This window comes from Juglans regia, chromosome 4 (genome assembly GCF_001411555.2).
Source record: "Juglans regia cultivar Chandler chromosome 4, Walnut 2.0, whole genome shotgun sequence".
In the NCBI taxonomy this organism is placed as follows: domain Eukaryota; kingdom Viridiplantae; phylum Streptophyta; class Magnoliopsida; order Fagales; family Juglandaceae; genus Juglans; species Juglans regia.
Window position 1 is genome coordinate 18342138 of NC_049904.1, and position 15144 is coordinate 18357281.

Sequence of the window (15144 nt, forward strand, 5' to 3'; positions counted from 1 at the left end):
TGATTTTGTAAAGTCATCAATTTTTTGGGACGAAATTTAAATTTCGTCCCAAAAAATGACTTTTAGGGATGAAACTCTTTTCATCCCAAAAGCCCAAATTTGTTGTAGTAAACAGACATTTCTTCCAATCCATATGCAATGAATGTGAGCAATCAAGATAGCATTAAGATCAGAATCGACTTCCTCAACAAAATCACTCCAGAGAGAGAATTTCTACCAAGCTCCCATTCCACAATTAATGTGATAAAAAGCTTAGGTCAGAAGTATATATACTGTCAAGAATGACAGTGAGCGTGAAGGCTTTAGATGTGGATCTTAAGAAGGAAGAAGATGATCATCTAGAGATATCTGGTTTGCGTTATTCATAGTGAATGTCTATGAAAATTTTATAAAAAAGTATTTGACAAAATTAAACACTCCCATAAGTATTTAAAAGAGTGCATTAGTAGTGGGCTCAACAAACTGTAGCTAAAATTTAAGAAATCCACTTTTACAAATTTAGCTAGCCACTTTTCAACAACATCAAATAACAGGCTCAACAAATTTTTCACTATTATATTAAAATATTGATTTTGAACTTTTCATTTATTTTAATTCTAATTGTAATTTAAATTTCTCCAACGGCTTACAAATTTAGCTAGCCACTTTTCAACAACATCAAATAACAGGCTCAACAAATTTTTCACTATTATATTAAAATATTGATTTTGAACTTTTCATTTATTTTAATTCTAATTGTAATTTGAATTTCTCCAACGGCTATATTTTTTAACGGCTATATTTTTCTAACGGCTATATTTTTTAATGGCTATATTTCTCCAACGGCTATAAATTCTAACGGATATAATTCTCCAACGGCTATATTCTTCCACTATAAAACATAACATTTCATCAACAATTTCATTCACTTCAACTCAAGTGTCCCCGTGAAACCTTTTCTTTTTATTTCCTCTCAATGGATCGTTCAATTTTTCACAAAATGACACTTATCGATTCAAATTTTGATGAAGAATTTGAGATATTGAGACAACTTGTGGAAGAAGAAGGATCAAGCTCACGTGGTTCTTCTAAATAATCACGTAAATTCATAAGGTGCGATCGATTCCAAGCCCACCAAAATCTTTTTCATGACTATTTTGCTGATCCTCCAATTTATCCTCACAAATATTTTCGAAGGAGGCTTCGAATGAGTCGTTCTCTATTTCTTCGAATTCAAGCAGCGGTAGAAGCCCATGAACCTTATTTTGTCCAAAGACGAGATAATTCTGAAAGGTTTGGTATTTCTTCCCTTCAAAAAATAATAGATGCTCTGAGGATGCTTGCATATGGTGTCACGGCTGATTTTATAGATGAATATTTGAAGATTGGAAAGACTACGATATTAAGAAGCCTAAAAATGTTTGTCAAAGCAATTGTTTCGATTTTTTCTGAAGAGTACTTAAGGAAACCCAATAATGATGACATTGCTAGATTGCTCGCAGATGGTGAAAAACGTGGATTTCCAGGTATGTTAGGAAGCATCAATTGTATGCACTGGAAGTGGAAGAACTGCCCAACTGCTTGGCATGGTATGTACTCTGGTCATATCCATGAACCAACAATTATTTTAGAAGAAGTGGGTTCTTACGATCTATGGATTTGGCATGTTTTTTTTTGGATTACCGGGATCTCATAATGATATAAATGTGCTTGATAGATAATTTATATTTTCTGATCTTGCTCAAGGGCTTACTCCGACAGTTAGTTACACCATTAATGATCATTACTATGCAATGAGATACTATCTTGTTGATGGCATTTATCCGCAATGGGCAACATTTGTTAAGACCATCTTAACTCCCCAAGGAAACAAGAAAAAATATTTTGCTGTAGTCCAAGAGTCTGCAAGGAAGGATGTGAAGCGTGCTTTTGGTGTGCTTCAAGCACGATTTGCTATAATTCGTGGACCTGCACGGTTTTTTCACATTGAAACGCTCAATGATATTATGATGGCATGCGTAATTTTACATAATATGATCATTGAAGAGGAACGGGCTAACAACGAAGAAGAAGAGTTCGAATATGAATAGTTGGCAGAAAGCACACATGATCCAGTGTCAACTGGCCCTACACCTGAATTTAGCGAGTTCATTCAACACCATCATGCTCTTAGGGATAGGAAAATCCATTGTCAACTCCAAGCAGATCTCGTCGAGCACTTATGGCAACAATATAGTGCCTCATAATGAGTTCAAGTCTATGGTTGTATGTCTATGGTTGTATTAGAGTTTATGGTTCTTGTTCATAAGACAACTTAACAAAATGTCTTATAAAATGGAAATGCTGAAAAATGCTGCCAGCCGACTCATAACAAGACTTGATGAAGTGGGAACAATGCTTATCGGTTTCATTATTAAAAATAAAAGAAAGTGTCCTCATATTGCGTGTAACTCTCTCTAAATGATAGAATATATCTAGATAAGAAAAACTACCAATATAGGGAAGGGATGACGAAGGGGCTAGAAGCCCAAAAGGAAAACAAAAATCTAAAGTAAACTAACTATATAGTCTCTTTGTCATTGCTTTTGTTTTTTCCATTGTGTAACACCCCCTTCCCGTAGGCTAGGTGTGTCACGTATTTTCCATGAAAAATAAACCCGGCAAGCGATTCTCTAAATTGCATAATTTAAAAATAAACTGAAGTAATTTATTATGAAATAAAAGGTCTAATAAAAATGTCTTCCCAAAAACATTAAAGAAATAACTGAATAAATTCGTCATAAAAGACACATTTTATTTTAAAAAGTCTGAACAAAACTAAAATGCTCATTCTACTCCTGGCCTGCCTGCTCGTAATCATCATCTTCACCTGGGTAAATAAAAACATGAAAATAAACTAAAATGAGTCGATGACTCAGTAAGAAATCTATCATAACGAAAACGTAATAAACATAAAATTTTCATAAGAACTTTCATGCTGAACTTAAAATTCATGACTGTTCATGCTAACTGACTGATTTATCTTACTTATCTGACTGGCCAACACACTTAACCCTGTGTGTAAGGTTGTGCACCAGCCCCACATCCCGCTGCAGCAAGGGGAACTGCTGATAGTATTCTAGCATACTATGGTGGACCACGACTGAGTTCGTGGCTTGCACACCACCCTGAAACTAGACTGCATTGGTACCATGCATCTAAATGACCATCTTATTAACTGATCTGAACTTATCTTACACTTGAATTTAAGATGGCTTATGTGTCTTATATACATGAGATGCATGACATACTACATACATAATCATAAATTTTAAATCTGAACATGATGCGGAATGACATGGTCGTATGCTATGCTAGATGACATGCTTGCATATGATATGAGCGGTTCATAAATAATGGCTGTCAAAGAACTGGCTTGAATAATACATACATATAAGCTAACTGTGATGATCCTAATTTATGATCAAATTTACTTACCTCGATGCGTTTCTTCTTGAATAATACTTCGTAACTTGAGACCTATATTCAATAAATAACTATCACTAAATTGTTTGGAAATACATAAATAAATACTAATATCTTACTTAGCTAAATTTGGAATTCTAAAATATAGTCAAACAAATATTTGTTTAACACTAAAATCGATAATTCATAGTATTTAAATTACTTAAAATACTGATAACATATTAAAACTTAGTAGAATACTTGAACTATTTAAATACGTCATAAAACTTCAATTCTTAAAATAAGTTTCATTTCTTAACACAATGATTAAATCTTATAAGAAATCTAATAAATATTAATATCATTTAATAAATCGTTCAAAATAAATTAACAACTCTTACTGCTGAAATATGATATCTAATCTTTCAAATATAATTTAACTGTATATATATATATATAATTCTAAAATAATTGGTGGAAACATTCGATTTAATAAAAGTAGACTTAATCATAATATTATTCAAAACTCATAACATATTCCTTAATTCTTTTTAAAATATAACAGAATAATTAAAATCCGACTAAATAGATAAAAGAAAACTAACTAAAATAATAGGCTTCATAATGTACTTCAAAACACATTTTAAATTCCTTAAACAATTTCTTAATAAAAAGAGCATTTGACTAATATATTTACTTAACAAAATTAAACTCAACTTGAAATATTAAACTCAACTTTAATTAAAAAGACATAACAATATTCATAATTAACCTATACTTAAACGTAAGGTTATAAATATAATTATACTTAAAAAACACTGCTTCAAGATACTATATTAGAAAGGGCATACTTGTAATTTCATCTACTAACACTTAGTAAACTGAAACCTAAAGCAAAATACGTATGTATATGTTCTGCAGAAAAACAGAGAGCTCGGGAGAGAGAGACGCGCGAAGCAAGGGCTCACCGAGAGATAAGCTGACGTGCGGCGGTTCTGGGTTGCTGGCGGGGGTCACGGCGGCGCGACTGGGGGCTCGACTGTGGTGGTGCGACGCCGAAGGAAAAGAACCATGCTGCAGTGCAACCGAGAGAGAGGGAGGCGCACGCACAGAGCTGGGTGGCTGAGGGTCGAAGGCCAACCGGGATGGAGTAGATGCCACGGGGAAGAGCTGGTCGGCGGTTTCTGGCACCGTGGGTGGTGCTCCGATGTCTTCTGGGGTGGACTCCGGCAAAACAGTGGTTCGGTTGCTCTATTTCGGAAGTGCAAAACAGAGGTGCGTCCGATGAATTCTATGGTGGCCGGTGGTGGCTTCGGCGTGATCTGGACAGCTTGGAGTCGCCGTGGTTGATGGTGGTTCCGTCGTCGACTAGTGGCCTTTCCGGTTGTTGCGTCTCACTGAGTGGTGCCCGGTGCTATGGCATGGGCTTGCTCTGTTTCGTGAGTGTTAGACAGAGGTGAGTCCGTGTGAGTCCGTGTGGTCGTTACCGTGGAAGAGAAGCAGAGGCTTCTCCACGTCCGTTGCTGTTGCGGCGTGCCTTGGCCGCTGAGGATGGTCTGCTGCCTTCTGTGGTGGCTGGTGGTGGCGTGGAGTTGTCGCGGCTGGTTTCTGGACAGGGAGGCATGGTGGTTGCCGTGTGGGTGGCCAGGTTTGGGGAAGGAGGCCATTGCTGTCGTGCAGATGATTTGCATGCAGTGGCTGCGGCAACCCTAACTCTAGGTTGAAGACATTTACGTCTATAATGAACAAGTTCTCTATATAGACCCATGAAACCCTAATGAATAAGAAGAAAAGACGTACGTGCATCCGACGAAAATGGAACGAGTCTAACGTGGAAACTGATTCCTGACTTCATGGGCTTGGATGCCATAAAAAAAAAAATATTTCACTTAATCCAATAATATAAATAATAATCCTATTAAAAATAACAAACGTAAAAATTGATAATAATAATAACAATAATAATAACCTAATTATCAAACCTAATAAAATATCCGTGAAATTGTCTCTAATGATATAGGATCGGGATGTTACACATTGTCATTTGGAGAGATTCTTAGGCCCCGTGAAACTAAATTCTCACTTTATTGACCCGTAGCATTTATTGATGAAAAGTTTATCAATAAATAGAAGGACTGGGTATATCTATCAATAAATAGAAGAACAGGGTATATCAAAGTCTACTCTAGAAGAAGTCTACTCTAGAAGAAGTTTCTCACATATTTGAAACTACGGAACATTTTCACAAACACATAGAAGGCACATGCGAAAGAACTGAAATTAAAAAATTTTGGGTGAGTAAAAAATGTGGTACTGCATCTTGGCTATGGAAAAAAAAAGAGAGAGGAAATAAATTATAACAGATTATCACAAAAGAAATCGCAAAAGAGAGGAAATAAATCACAACAAATTATCACACCAAAGATAACTTTTTCCTTGCTTACCTGGGTTGAAGACTGGGTTGAAGATTGGGTTGGGTTGAAGATTGAAGACGTCTTGCTGCTGCGTCAAGCCTTTTTTTTTTTTGCAATCCTGGGTTTTCTTCAAGTTATGTTTTTGGAAGAGAGCTGTCCGAAATTTGTGAATTTCTTCTACTGCACGGGAGAGAAAAGCAGCGGGAATGGATTATTTTAGTCAAAAGTAATATTTGGCTAGCCTCCTTTGGCTCAATAAATTTAGCCAGCCAATTCATCTAAAGCTAAAATTACTATACATTTGGCTAGCCCATTACTACACTTTATTTTACACTTTAGTTATTCTTTGGGTAAAATTTTATTTTAGCTAGCCCACTACTGGTGCTCTTAACTATCAAAATTAAATGCTCCGAAATCTCTCTCTTTCCATTCTTGTCGGGGTTTATAGAGAGAGGCAAGAATTAAGGAAGCATTGGAGTTGCCTGAAGCATTGGGTTCGATTAAGGAAATTGGACTCCCCAGTTCGTCTCTCTGGAGTCCCCGGCGCGAGGCACGACATGCTTGGACTCCACGTCCTCCACCCTGATCCACGACATTATATAATTACTAATTCATATATATGGTCAGTTATATAATTTGTTCGTATTGACTGGTTATACCACTTATTATTATATAATAATTTAATTATATATTACTTGAGATACATTATTGGTGATTTTGAATTACTTTTTTATACAATTCATTTTTTTTTTACACATTTTAATGGATAATATTTGAAAAAAACTTAAGTTTTTTTTTTTTGTTATTTTTTTCACATAATTTTTTAACACTTTTAAATATTATTAAAAGAGAAAAAAACTTACAATATTATTAAATAACACTTTTTTAATCACTAAATAAACAAAAAATAAAAAAAATGGAGCGAGAAACTCAAGCGGAATCTCTATCATTTTCATATTTTAATTTTTTAAAAATGTTTGGTTTATTTTTTCTTTTGTTAACGGGGATGCCTGATGGAAAGAAAAATTAATGCGGAGAGTCATTCCCGTGCTTGCTTAGGTGATTCAGGCGAGGGAGAGTGCGATAGCGGCAGCGGCTAGGTTTGTCTTCGTGTTTCTCCAGTTGTTGGGTTATCGCTTGAAGAGCAATGGAAACGGACGAAATGGGTCTTGTGGAATTGTTTGGTTACGACAAGCTGGAAAGAGAATTAATCCTCAGACAAAACAATTATTCTTCACCTTCGACGCTATTTGACGCGATAAATGATGACCGTGATGAGATGACACCAGAGGAAGCCTACTCCTACAGCGAACAAGTTTTGAAGAGTGACGTGAGTCTGACTATATTTTATCCGATCTTCTATTATCATTGTCAACGCCTACTCCAGCTTTAATTTTTTGTTTAATTCCTCCATCTTTTCGTGTCATTTGTTGGTTTAGGGCTTTGATGTTTCTGACATCCCTGGCGTCAGTTGTTTCCACCAAATTCAACCGTGCAACATAGCCTACGATTATGATATGTATAAACGGTATTCGCAGCTCGCAATCGATGAATACAATCGTCGGTTCAAGGTTTCTTTTCTAATCATCATCATCATTATAAAAATTATTATCAGCATCATCTTTTTAAACAGAAACTTGTGAAAATTCGTGATGACTTTGGTTGGTGTGTAGGATGCCAATGCAGAGTTGGAGTTTGTTAAGGTCTTGATGGTAATGGGTCAGGCTGCCAACGGAATCAGGTATTATATAACCTTCATGGCCAAGGATCTTGGCAATGGAGGTGAGATTAAGACGTATCAAGCTGTGGTATTAGATGGGATAGGCTCTAAGACAGCGAAATCCTTTAGGCTAAAGCCCCCCGAGGATGTGCGAGGTAAAGCAAATTCATTCTTGAAAGCTTTGAGCCACTGTTATGGCATTGTTGTTTTCATATTTCTAATTAATTCATTGGTAGATAGATGAATCTGTTAATTATCTTATACATATATTTAGCTGACCTTCCATGAGACTATAACAAATATCCCATCTAATTGGACTAGGCTACTGGATCCTCTTATGCCAGTCATAAATTTTAGGGCCATGATTGGTTATGATCTCTGAGGAGATTGATATACTATATTACAGTGGTAGCTCAATGGAGCTACTCATTTTTTCATGTTTTCAGAAAATCAAAGACTCGTTAGGATGAAATTGATACTCATGCGCAATCTCCATGATATTGAAGTGATGGGTAAGAAAGATTCTTATCTGACAATATGACAGCAATAAAAAATGAGGTTGTTGACATTGTCAAGGAGATTACACTCGTGGATGAGATGAGCTGGATGTGTAGGAAGAGCAGGGCTTCACAGTGATGTGGCCAGAGCACTTTGGTACTCAATTTTCAAATGTCTTCGGATAGTTTGGGTTAGGCCCTTGGGAAGGGTGGAGCTTATGGCATGCTGAAAGGGAAAATGGTAATCTTTGTCGCCTAGATGTGCGGTGAATGATTCCATTATGCTGAAGTGTCTCTAAGTTCGGACAGTGGGATATGATAACCTTAGCTTTACTGCTTGTAGATTTAATGCCACCTGTGTACAGGGCCGCACCTTTAATAACATCTCTATTATCCATTAAAAAAAAAACAAAGACATCGTATTGCTTCCACTCTGAAATATACGCTATATCCCTCCCTAATCCTCCACTGCCACTGTACTAATTCATAGCTACCTTCTCATTCTACTAGATATTTATCCACCAACTCCTCATTTGAGCTTCTTGTCCTGTAATCCTCTTGTTCTCATTCCACAAACTATCGATCTTTTCTAGCCATTATCTCTAGCCTATTTTCTGTCAGTTGTCCAGAAACTTTTGTTATGGAAATGAGATGGAGCCTGTCCTGGAAGTCAATAGAGTAACATTTTGTAATCTTAACCAGAGATTTTGTTGGGCGTTAACCTCTGATTGCTATTACAAAGTGTAGGGCTTTAAACTTTTGGATTAATATATATTAGAAAGTGTCCGGTGTGTATAAAATAGGAGATTGGTTACCAGAACTCTAATTTTTTGTTTAGCACTGTTCTGTTGTTGTGTCGACTTCAAGACTTTGCAATTTAAGAAAGCTATACAGATTTTTGGTGTTGAGTTTGATTTTGATGAGTAATATTTAGTGTTGATTTTTATTTATTCTTTATCTTTGTATTATTTCATGTAGATTCTGGCAGTCATGGGAGACACTGGTTTTGGGAAAATCACCTTTGCAATGGTTAGTTAGTATTTTATATTATATCACGGAAGCACGATTTGTTTTCTCAAATGCTAGTAATGATTTTCAGTAATTGACTATTGTGACTATTGCTTCTTATGCTGGGTGCAATGATATGCAATATTGAAAGCCTTTGTTGATAATTTATGTTGGGTTAAATTTTAAAGATACACTAGATTACTGTCTTATTATCCTTTGTTGCTCTAATCAGTGCTGGGTGTCTCTTTCATTCTCAACTCTTTCTTTCCCATCTTCTAGAGATAGGTATCCATTATTTTGTACCCTTCGTGTCTATCTTTTTCTATCTTTATTTCATTTTACGCCTATTTGTACTCAGTTAGATTATAACTGGGGAGAGAAGATCGGATGTGTTGGGCCCCCCCTCCAAGAAAGTAACATCTGAAGTGAAATAAATTTATCATAGCTTGACTTCTTGCGATAAGTCTCATGTCCCACAGAAGATTACTTGGAGTCCTGCGTTGGGTGAAATTCTTACTTAAGATAATTTAAGGAGGTGATGGACGAATGTGATAAATTGGCGCTTTATGTGTGGGAGGAATGGGGAAACAATGACTCATTTGATACCGCTTGTCGAGAGGTTGTGCAGCCCCGGAATTACTCCGGACTTTGTTCCTGGACACTCAGTGCCAATAAAATAAACATAAATATTATTAGAATAGTTGGAAGATGTTAGTCTCAAACCTCCTGATTTCACAACTTTAATAGATTTTTTTTTTTCTTTTTTGTCAGGAGCATTTTGGTGGTAATTCCATATGCATGGTTTTATGCAGACCACTGACCTTTTTTCGTTTCCTTCAGGTGAAACATGTTGTATTTGAAGATCTTTCAAGAGGTGAAATGCGTATGGAGTCTAACAATGCTGTTGGAATTAGGAAACATGAATTATACAAGTTAAATGGAAAGATGTTTATTTAATTTTGTTTGCGAAACTCCTTTGCTTCAAGCCTACAATGGTACCTTGGTCAAGTGAGATTATGCAGCGTGCTTTTGTCAATGTGAATTGGGTGGCTTTTTTTATTTTCCTTGTGTCATTGTGTGGGAGAGGGAACTTCACTAGAAAAAACAAAAAACATAATTAGTAAAGCTTTTTGTGCCTTCTCTCTTTTTACTATTCTCTCTCTCTCTCTCTCTCTCTCTCTCTCTCTCTCTCATTTATGCATTTAATTTACTTAATAAAAAATTGAGAGATAATGCCACTTCTATAGAAGTAATGTTACAAAATAACTTGACATATGTTAAAATTGTGCAATTTGAAATTTCACAAAGTCGATGATATTTCGTGGACAGATTGTTAGATAGGCTTATGGTAGAGCTATTTGACAATATAACCGTTTATCACCTTTAGGGATGCATCCAATCTAGAGCTATGTTTAGTCATTCTAATCTTTTCAATATTCTCATATAGAAAATTATTGTATCATAAATGTCGACAATTGTATGAAATTTTGACTTAAATTATCTCATATATAAAATACATGAAAAGTTGCATATAAATATTAATTTAGATGCTATAATTTAGGTACTATATATTGGGTAGCAGGCTGGGAAAATCAAGCTAGGCCTACCTTTTGGTAGACTAGACTTATAAGTAATTCGGTCATATCCATAGATTTTCCAATATTTACCATAGGAGGTTTTTATAATTCAGGAATTTTTGTTTTCTTTCTCGTCGTAACCAAATCCAATTATAAGGATTGCATGTTGATAAATTCTCTTTTTTCCTTAGAGCATTTAGTCTAGTTCATCATATCTTTCATATATACTCTATCAATCAGTGACATAACCAAATGTAAGTATTAATCATTATATTATTATTAGTATATATGCCCAATTAGTTATTGACATATGGACATACTATTGTTATTTACCATATGACATATCTATTATAGTTATTAAATAAATTCAAAATAAATCTCATAAAATAATTGACATAAAAAATCTAGTATATCAATTGGAATTTGGCACAGGTCAATAAATCCCAACGGGGAAAAGATAAAAAGAATAGAGAGAGAGAGAGAGAGAGAGAGAGAGAGTGGATGGAACATACCTTGTACAGGAAAGGAAGCAGCCTGAATCAGAATGAAATCTCGAACTGAAACAACTTCAACTTTTGCCCTTTTCCTGAAATTCCATCGTCTCCCATGTCTTCCAACCTTTAACTGCACCACTTTATACTATTACTTCTACTTCCACGAGTGAAGCTGCCTCTTCCATTGCAACACTGACCCAAGAGGAGCTCACGAAGATTAACCTCCTCCTTCCATGCCTTTGCTCCTCAAACCACCTCCCCACGACAATCCACCTCACCACAACTGCCCTCCTCACAAACCCCCCTCCAAAATCTCTCTCTCTCCTTCCATTCTCATCGATTCCCTCACTTCCGACCCGGATATGGCCCTCCCCATGTCTCTCCTCGCCCGCCTCAAGCACAGCCCTGTGGCACATCCTTACCTCACACCCATCAACACCTTGCTCATTGCTTCATATTTGAGGAAGCACAAGCCTAAGGAGGCCTTGAAAGTGTTCAACTGGATGGTGAGTAGAGACGCCATGTCCATGTCCTTTTATAAATAATCTATGAGAGGTAACAAACATTATCATCTTCATTTTTACATACATTTATTCTCATCTTGTTACTGACTTAAGCATCAAATTCTACTTAGGGCAACCAGTGCCACCCCTTTGTTGCTGCAGATCATTCGTACTGTTGGTGGTTTGAAACATATCCTTTACAGTGGCACCATCTGTGGGACCTTCTGACAGACGTTAAACGTGATTTTTACATGCCAACGGTCACATGATCCCACGTACACCAGGAACCAGAAATAAGCATGACGGAAGTGGAGGTGAGGTTAGCAGAAACAGAAAAAAGGCTAAATCAAGTGATGGCAATTGTTGAGTAGGTGCAGAAGGAGAATGAGGAGTTAAAATGGTAGAAGGATAAACCCTCAACCCAAAACGAGAAAGTTGAAGGAGACGAACACGGTGCAGAGGGGGTAAATAGTGAAAAGATAGAAAAGAAAAAGATGCACGACGAGCTGCGTAGTCTTGTTGACAAATATGAGGAGATGCCAAAGAGGATGTGTGGTTCCCTTCCGTGGAATAGCTCCTCACATGTACATACCTCCCTTACAGCAAGGAGGTCAGGCGGTTCCACTACCGCCCAAATTTAAGGTACTCCAGATTGACCTATACAACGGATCCAAGGATCTTGTTAATCACCTCGAAAATTTTAAAGCACAAATGACTATGCCACGGACGACCAAGACGAAAAAATCACCTTGGGCGCCCTCTAACTCGTCGTAAGCCAACTGCCTATCTACTGACCATAAAACAAAAGGAAGGTAAAAACTTGGAAACGTATCTAACTCGCTTCAACAAAGAGAGGCTCACCACGAACGAACAAGACAAAAAAATCACCTTGGGCACCCTCTTGGGAGGAATCTGACCCCGAAGCTCGTTCATGGCCGAACTGGCCAAAAGGACTCCGTACACGCTAAGAGAGTTCATAGACCGAGCAAGAAAACTTAATGTGGAGGACACGTTACAGGCCCTCTTGGAGCCACATAAGCAGGAAACCAAATCAGAGAACAAGAACCAAAACAATTCCAAAGATAAAGACAAAATGGCCAACAATCGATGGCAACATGATTATAAATGTGACCGATACACCAGTCAACAAGACCAAGGGCGCTGCCTAATTCACAACAACCACAATGTGCAAGAGAACAATAAGGCTGCAAGAAAGGAAGAGCATTCGCCAGGCAAGGGCTAGCGCCATTGCACGTATCACCAAACCAATTCCCATTAGACCGAAGATTGCATCACCCTGAAGAAGAGGGTCGATGAGCTATTCAGGAGTGGGGAGTTGGAAAAGATGCTGGCTGATTACATCAGGCCACAGAGGGAAGCGAATTGTCGACAAGAGCGAAGGCGGAGTAGAAGCCCCAAGCGTCAGAGGCAGGAAAGACCAGGAACGAATAACTCTCATCAACCAAGAAGGGACCAAGAATAGGACCCCTTTGGAGAGATCTGCACAATAGCAAGCGAATTCGCTGGGGGCGGTGCCATAACATTAAGCAAGAAAGCCCAAGCCCGCAGGGCAAGGTATCACGAAGTATACATGGCAGACAGACCATGCAAATACCCCAAGACGTGGACAACCCTAACCATCTCGTTCGGGGATGAGGATTGCGAAAGGGTTATGTACCCCCATGATGGCGCATTGGTAGTTACGTTGTTGATAGCCAACTACACGACTAGACGAGTCTTGGTCAACAATGGGAGCTCAGCCGACATCCTGTTTTGGGATTCGGTCACTAGAATGGATATCGGCCCCAACAGGCAGTGACCATAGCCTTCCCCACTCAAGGGGTTTCTAGGAGAAACTGTTCAACCTATCGGGGCCATCACACTTCCAGTTACGGTGGGGCAAGGGGTCCACACGATCACCAGCATGACGGACTTCCTAGTGGTCAAGGCCCCATCATCCTATAACGCCATATTGGGATGCCTGACCCTCAATCACCTAAAGGTGGTAACCTCCACCTACCACTTTAAAATGAAGTTCCCAATAGAAGCGGGAGTCGACGAAGTCCTAGGCGAGTAGTTGGCACGAGAGTGTTACGTTTAGGAGTTAAAGATAGAGGTGCTAGCAATATGCTCGGTGGGTAGCTCAGGGGAGCACCCGCCACCACCGCCTCAGATAAAAGAGGAACAAGACATGGAAGTCAGTGATGAAAGCAATCTGCTCTAAGCCGAGGCCAACGAGCCCTTTGAGATAGTATAGCTTCACCCAGAATGCCTAGCCGCCACCACAAGGGTTGGTACGAAGCTCCCACCAGAGTACCGAGAGGCCCTAAAGAAGTTGATTGAACACAGAGACGTGTTCGCCTGGAGCCATGAAGACATGTCAAGGATAAATAATTTAGTCATAGGGCACAGCATCTGCATCAACCTAAAAGCCAAGAAAGTGCGGCAGAAGAGGAGGTCGTTCAGCATAGAGAAATGGACCGCCATAGCTAAGGAGATCGATAGCCTTTTAGCGATCGGCTTCATACGGGAAGCACACTACCTTGAATGGCTTTCCAATGTAGTGCTCATCAGAAAAGCCAATAGTAAATGGAGGATGTGCATGGACTTCATTGACCTCAACAAAACTTGTCCTAAGGATAGTTTCCCACTCCCCCAAATTGACATCATTGTGGACGCCACAATCGAGCAAAAATCTTTAAGCTTTATGGAAGCCTACTCTGAGTTCAATCAAATCAGGATGAATAAGGCGAATGAGGAGAAGACGGCGTTCATAACTGACAGATGGCACTATTGCTACCGAGTATTGCCTTTTGGGTTGAAGAACACTGGGGCGACATATCAAAGGCTGGTCAATCAAATGTTCAAGCACCAAATTAGGAAGACCATAGAGGTGTACGTAGATGACCAACTAGTGAAGAGCAAGGAAGCCACCCAACAGTTAGAGCATCCTCAATGGATTAGCTAAAAGCTAAATCCATTGAGTATTTAGCTATTAAAGAACAAAATATGCTCACAATGGATTAGCTAAATTTCAAATATAAATACATTGACTTTCAAAAGTTTTTCTAAATTTGAAGGTTCCTATTGATACATCTAATACATTTTTTATCAATTATTTATCTCTCCATTTCTTTCTATCAATGTCCATCTTCATGTGCTGGGGGGGCTGGGTGGTTGGGTCAATCTACGTTTGATGGTTGGGTTAGTAGGTAAAATATAATTTTTTTAAAATCATAATTTAATCAGAATATCATTACTAATTAACATATTATTGATAAAATAGTAAAATATAATATAATTAAATTAATTAATTAATAATTAAAAAAAATAAATATTTTTTTAATTATTATTTACTCATTACTATATAATGAATAAATGGATAATCCAATGTGAAGATTTGATGTGAATAGACAAAGTCAAATTTATCTTATATTATTTTATTGTTATATAATGAAAAAATAGTTATTCCAATATGGAAACTTATGTGAATAGAATAGCCAAAAGT

The 15144-nt window shown here is 37.6% G+C and overlaps 2 protein-coding genes across 3 annotated transcripts; both read left to right on the plus strand.

The window, feature by feature from the left end:
- The first annotated feature begins 281 nt into the window (after positions 1-281).
- Positions 282-2069, plus strand: LOC109011823. Its single transcript, XM_018993166.1, has 3 exons — positions 282-351; positions 1110-1505; positions 1726-2069. The coding sequence occupies exons 1-3, from the start codon at positions 282-284 to the stop codon at positions 2067-2069; spliced, it is 810 nt and encodes a 269-aa protein (XP_018848711.1).
- A 4755-nt stretch (positions 2070-6824) lies between these two features.
- On the plus strand, positions 6825-10212 carry LOC109011756. 2 transcript variants are annotated; one of them, XM_018993075.2, is made up of 5 exons: positions 6825-7167; positions 7277-7408; positions 7511-7712; positions 9033-9083; positions 9903-10212. In XM_018993075.2, the coding sequence occupies exons 1-5, from the start codon at positions 6985-6987 to the stop codon at positions 9920-9922; spliced, it is 588 nt and encodes a 195-aa protein (XP_018848620.1). In that variant the 5' UTR covers positions 6825-6984; the 3' UTR covers positions 9923-10212. The 2 variants fall into 2 exon arrangements, with proteins under 2 accessions (XP_018848620.1, XP_018848621.1); XM_018993076.2 differs by lacking the exon at positions 9033-9083 and having other exon boundaries at positions 6858-7167; positions 9903-10172.
- The last annotated feature ends 4932 nt before the right edge of the window (positions 10213-15144 follow it).

What these genes read in the sequence shown, in the direction of transcription:
- LOC109011823 (XM_018993166.1), top strand. Translation starts at nt 282, where the DNA reads ATGACAGTGAGCGTGAAGGCTTTAGATGTGGATCTTAAGAAGGAAGAA. An exon ending in TGATCATCTAGAGATATCTG is followed by an intron (nt 352 to 1,109) that starts GTTTGCGTTATT and finishes ATCGATTCCAAG; the next exon opens with CCCACCAAAATCTTTTTCAT. An exon ending in TGAAAAACGTGGATTTCCAG is followed by an intron (nt 1,506 to 1,725) that starts GTATGTTAGGAA and finishes ATCTTGCTCAAG; the next exon opens with GGCTTACTCCGACAGTTAGT.
- LOC109011756 (XM_018993075.2), top strand. Translation starts at nt 6,985, where the DNA reads ATGGAAACGGACGAAATGGGTCTTGTGGAATTGTTTGGTTACGACAAG. An exon ending in GCCCCCCGAGGATGTGCGAG is followed by an intron (nt 7,713 to 9,032) that starts GTAAAGCAAATT and finishes TATTTCATGTAG; the next exon opens with ATTCTGGCAGTCATGGGAGA. An exon ending in GGAAAATCACCTTTGCAATG is followed by an intron (nt 9,084 to 9,902) that starts GTTAGTTAGTAT and finishes CGTTTCCTTCAG; the next exon opens with GTGAAACATGTTGTATTTGA.